Consider the following 6,330-nt stretch of genomic DNA (forward strand, 5'->3'; position numbering starts at 1 on the left):
TTTGTTGGAGCCATTTCGGATAAATATACTGGAACAGACTGAATGTTGCATATACAACAAATAAATCAAATGAAAAACATTTATATTAGCTAAAAGTTTATTTAAAGTTTAAAGAATACAAATTAAATAATAGGGCTCATTTGTTAAATATTAAAAACTGATTTTCGTCTTCAATATTTTAGATTTTTAAGAAAAAATAAAGTTAATTTGTGTTTGTTTATCATGATGGAAATGGCTTTTTTTTATTTATTTAAAAATCTATCAAAAACAATTTTCAATATAAGCTACTCAAAGCTGGTTCCGATTTCAAGCATCTTTTTTAGCTTTACTAAGATTCTAATTTTGTACAAAAGTGGTAGCAAATTGATAAGTAAATTTAAACAGTTCATTATGTTAATCGTTTAATTACCTGATTGCAGTATCCCACCCCAAACCCGAGCAACAAACGACCAATGATAAGCATTCCAACATTTATAGCAAAACCATTTAGCAAGGCACCAATAAGGAAAAACAAACCACCTATAAACATTGAAGGTTTACGTCCAAGCAATCTTGTTGTAATTGAAGCAAAGAAAGAGGCTACCAATGCTGCAAGGTATAACGAAGATGTGAACAATGTGAGGAGTTGATTGTCAAATTTGCAATATTGACTCTCGCTTCCAGATTCATCTTTCATTTGTTTATACACAGATGGAAAGAACTTGATTAAGAACGGTTCCATAGAAGTCACTCCTCCGGTAATACCAAGGTCATAACCAAATAGAAGACCTCCCATAGCAGCAACAAAACATGTCACCAACACAAAGGCAGTAACCTCGCCTTCATGATGTCTTCCTCCTCCACTCGGTACAAATGCTCCTCCTGCCATATTTTTAATATTATCTCTTTTTCTTTTATTGGTATTCTTTGATATTGTTCTCAAACAATGATTGTCGCAATATATAATGTTTTGATGTTTTTATGATAAGATTTGACAAACAAAAAGTTATCTGTTGTAAACATACAATCTATTAATTCATGAAATTTTCGTTGTTGGATTTGGTGTTATGGTCCTGGCCTAACAACTTAGGATAACAAAAACAAAACGTTGTCATCTAGTTATTTGGTTGAAAGAGGCATATTTTACTCAATAAATTAAAAGCATAAAACTATTAAAATAATATTCAAAAGTTAAATAAAATTGTTATTTATACATTTGTAGGAAAGTATTTTGTCTTAATTATAAAATTTATAGAGTATACGTGAGAAGATGAATTTCAATATAAAGAATTGATTCAAATTGCACATAGTTATTTTTTCGTAACTAAAAATAATGATATTTTTATATTTTTTATAATTATGAATAGTAATCAAATTTAAAAATCTAAAATAATTTTTTCAAATCAAGCTTCCTCTCCACACAACCGAAAAGAAATTGATGGCCCTCATTTTCTTTACAGAAGTAAATTATTTTACTTTCATTATAGACAAAAATAAGTTCCATATATATATATGCAAAGGTTCTTAATATTGGGCAACTGATACATTTCCAATGCATTGGAATTACATATCCATTATTCGATTCATGAAGGTATTAGATAAGACGGCTAGATTTATTATAACTAGATTATCGCCTACGCGTTGCGTGGATATTAATTAATTAATTTTATAAATTTTATAAGTAATATTTTATGTATTATAAATATAGTTATTGTATAATATTACTCTCTTTTGATTTGTAATAATTGAATATGATTAAGAAAATTAAAATGAAGAAAAATTATGTTTATCACAATCATCTAATTTAATTTTTTTAAATATTTTGTAAATTTCGTATGATAACTTATTATATAGGACGATTGTTTGTCTCCTTCTACTTTGATTGTCAATTTATTTTTCAACGTATAATGGTATTTTTATTTATTTGATGAAATAAAATGTAAAATACAAACTCAAAATAAGATGTAAAAAGTTAAAAATATGATTAACTATTTAATATTTTTTATTTTAAAGAATGTTAATGTTGAATTATGTTGTAGCGTAGTCTAAATTTATTTGATTTATTAGTATGATGTATTAATTGCGAGCATTAGAAGTTGTTGTAAATAATTTTTTTTATTGAATCTATTTCATCAAGAGTTTGAAATTTATTTTATTAAACATTTACATATACTTTAAATATAATTTTAGGTAATTAAAAGTTTTAACTAATTGTTTGTGCAATTGAATTGTAGTTATGCATGTTGATATGTACCAAAAATAAATTCTATTGAAAAAAAATTTAACTTTATGCAATACTTAATTTTTCATTTATTTTTTAACATTAAAATTATCATTATAATTAAAAAAATTAAAATAAAAAATAGCATTCAAATACAAATATATAAATTAATTGGGAAACTTTAGTGTAAACATATTTTTTTTCAGAATACATGTATAGTAAACTTTTGTTCATTATCTTTATTTAATATATTCATATATTATAATTTTAAATAAAATTGAGTATTTTAATAACTGGAAGTAACTTTTTTAATAATTTTTAATATATTCGTATTTTATGATTCTTTTTAATAAATTTGTGTATTTTCTATCAAATAGAATATATATTTTTATTTTATCAAATGATGAAATTAATAATATTATTTAATTATTTATTCACAAAATTCATTTGATATTTTTCTTAATTTATTTATTCACAAAATCCATGTCCTTGAATGTCTATAAATTTTCATTATATATGCATTAATTTAGTTTCGATGTACTTAAATGTATTGAGAAATAAATTGAAAGTAATTGATTGATATAAATTGATATTAAATGGATTGATAACGTAAAATATTATAAAGGCATTATAATGTTACTCATATAATTGGTTGACATAAATTAAAAGTAATTATAAATGCATTATAATGTTATAAATTTATTTATAAAAAATGCATGATAAGGTGACAACAAAATAGATTTGGGGTTTGTTTTATGTATTAAATTTGATAATAATGTAGGTAGGATTTCACGATTTCGAAGAGTTATTATGGAAGTACTGGAAGTTGTCACTTTCTTTGGAGAGATATCTGATTTATACAATTTATTATCGTTACCATGTTGAGATAATACAAATAATTTGATAAAGAACATTTATGACAATATTTATGAGTGATTTAGTGGTATTTTTCATTGAATTTAATGAGTAATTGAATTTTCAACGTATAAAATCATTATTCACGCTAAGTGAAATAATATAATTGTTCATGAAAGGAGAATTGATACTATAATATATTACTAAGCGTAATTGATAGTGTAAAATATTACTCACAATAAAAAAAATACATTATAAAAATATTATAGAAAAATGTAATGAGTAATTGAATTTTCAACGAATGAAATCATTGGAATAATTGTGTACGAACTTTTTCGGAGAGTTACTGCAAAGACGTCGAAAAAGATGATATCGAATCAAGACTTGAAGAGACGGTCACCAATTTCTTTGGACGGAGCTGGTCTTGACTGATTTATACCGATTTATTACTGTTACCATATTGAGATAATTATCATATTGAGATAATACAAAGAATTAGATAAAGAGCATTTATGACGAAAGTAGTTTTTATCTCTTGAATTTAATGAGTAATTGAATTTTTAATGTATAAAATTATTATTGACCCCTAAGTAAAATAATTATGTATGAAAGCAATATTGATACTCATAAGTGTAATGATAGGGCAAAATATTACTTAAAATAAAAAAGCGCATTATAGAAATATTATAGAAAAGTATAATGAGAATTGAATTAGTAATTGAATTTTCAAAATACGAAATAATTGAATAATTGTGTATGAACGTGAAATGAAGATTGATAACGTAAAATATTACTCATATAATTGATTGACATAAATTGAAAGTATAAAAAATGACTAATAATATTATAAAATAATAAATAAAAAATGCATACAATTTGATAATAATCGGTCAAATTTCACGATTTTCATACAATTTGATAATAATCGGTCATATTTCACGATTTTAAAAAGTTACCGCAGAAGGACGTAATTGTGTATGAAGGTGAAAAGAGGATTGGTAACGTAAAATATTACTCATATAAGTGATTGACATAAATTGAAAGTAATAAGAAATGCATAATAATGTTATAAAAAAATTTATAAAAAAAAAAATGCATCATAGGATGATAACAAAATAGATTTGGAGGTTTGTTTTATGTATACAATTTGATAATAATCTTGGTAAGATTTCACGATTTCGAAGAGTTACCGTGGAGAGACGTCGAAGAAGATGATTTCGAATTATGAATCAGCAAGACCGTCGAGGATGACAAAGTAGAAACAAATAGTGGTTCTACGGTTCCAGTTTCTAAATCTACATATAAAACCAGTTTCTAAACTTTCTTCTGATTTTTTTTCCTTTATTCATCATCCATAATAAAACATGAAAATATTTCGTAGTAAACTCAACAGAAAAACTACACCAATTTCTAAACTTGATCCTATCTTGGATTCATAATTATCCTTCTAATTTTCTTGGTATCAACAATCACTATTGCCATTACACAATCATTCATACCTAAATCACAATAATTTTCGAAGCCATGAAAACCTTCCATTAGACCTTCAAAGTCAGGTCATAAAAGCTTCTTCTCCCTCTTTGCAATTTTTCGCATTTTCTTCCGATGAGCAGTCTCAGATATATTTGTAAAAGCAAAAAATGTGAAGTTAGATTAATTGGACAAAAAAAATGTATACGTAAATGGCAGGTAGAGGCGAAAATGTGACGTTATGAAATAATAATGTGGAATTAATTTATAAATTTTGAGTAGATGTTATAAAATAATATTTAAATATGAGATATAGTATAAAATAGTGGATGATGTGTATAATTTGTGGAAAAACTATTTCGAAATTGAGTACAGGCCCTATAAAGACGTACACGTCAGTTTTTTTTTTTTTTTTTTGATGAGGTGGGAAATGTTTGCATATGTGGTAGAAATAGTCTGAGGTGGCAGTGGAGTCTATTTTAAATATATATAATATAATAGATTTTTATTTTTTGAATATTTTTTTAAATAAACTCTTCATAAAAAAGTAAAAGACACTATATATACATTCACTAATATTTAAAAAACAAACATTAAATAAAAAAAATATTTAGACGTTAAATACATCTTAAAAATCAAAAATTTTCTTATAAATAAATTAAAAAAATCGCTAAATTTTTTCAAATAATTAATATCAAAGATAGTATTAAGATTCATATCTTGATTTATTAATCCAAAGAAAATAGAAAGAGAAAAATATATTTTCTTTGCACAATCATTCATACCTAAATCACAATCATTCATACCTTGATAAAATTCTACATATTTAGAAAGAGAGATGAATATGATTAAATTTCTCATATAATTTAATTTTATCATGTACTAAAATTTCAAATGTTAATTGATATTAATTAGGAGATATTTCATCGAAAACAGAGTGACAGAGAAAGAACACCAACTCTATTTTATTCAAATTAAAACCCTATTGCCATTACACAATCATCCATACCTAAATTACAATCATTTTCACAGTCATGAAAACCTTCCATCGGACCTACAAAGCCAGGTCATAAAAACTTCTTCTCCCACTTTGCAATTTTTCGCATTTTCTTCTTATGAGCACTCTCAGATATATTTGTAAAAGCAAAAATGTAAACTTAGATTAATCCGGACAAAAAAATGTATAAGTAAATGGCAAGTAGAGACGAAAATGTAAAGTTGATTAATGTAGACAAAAAAAAGCGTAATAATGTTGAATTAATGTGAAAAATGTTATGAAATAAAAATGTGACGTTATGACATAATAATGTGGAATTAATTTAGAAATTTTGAGTAGACATTATGAAATAATATTTAAATATGAGATATAATATAAAATAGTGGATGATGTATATAATTTGTGGAAAAACTATTTAGAAATTGAGTAGAGGCCCTATGAAGACATACACGTCAGCTTTTTTGATGAGGTGGAAAATATTTGCATATTTGGTTACGAATCGGATATTTCGAAGAGCTACCGCTGAGCTCACCTTCTCAGTATCAACAATCACCGATCCTAACCTTATCCTTCAATTGAGATTATTCAAAAGAGTTAGGAATCAGGATTTTCATTTGTATAGATTTTTATAGACCCGAGGCAATGTTTCTAAGATTCATTGCGCGATTTTGGATGCTCTCCTCCTAAAATGCATAGAGACTTTCGAGGGCAGATTCGGGGAGAGAGGGGGAGGAGGATTGGGAGTAGAAGCATTAAAAAAAATTAGAATACAGAAAAGAAATTTGTGGATGGAAGACAAAACAAAATT

The 6,330-nt window shown here is 25.3% G+C and overlaps 1 protein-coding gene across 1 annotated transcript in view; it reads right to left on the minus strand.

Moving 5' to 3' along the window:
• Positions 1–868, minus strand: part of LOC140920088 (sugar transport protein 10-like) — a 3,139-nt gene extending 2,271 nt beyond the window's left edge. Inside the window, exon 1 of the mRNA XM_073367399.1 lies at positions 410–868. Coding sequence (XP_073223500.1) covers positions 410–868 — 459 coding nt within the window. The remainder of the gene's footprint in view (positions 1–409) is intronic.
• Positions 869–6,330: the final 5,462 nt, after the last annotated feature.

The sequence above is a fragment of the Cicer arietinum genome, chromosome 4, assembly GCF_000331145.2.
Source record: "Cicer arietinum cultivar CDC Frontier isolate Library 1 chromosome 4, Cicar.CDCFrontier_v2.0, whole genome shotgun sequence".
In the NCBI taxonomy this organism is placed as follows: Eukaryota; Viridiplantae; Streptophyta; class Magnoliopsida; order Fabales; family Fabaceae; genus Cicer; species Cicer arietinum.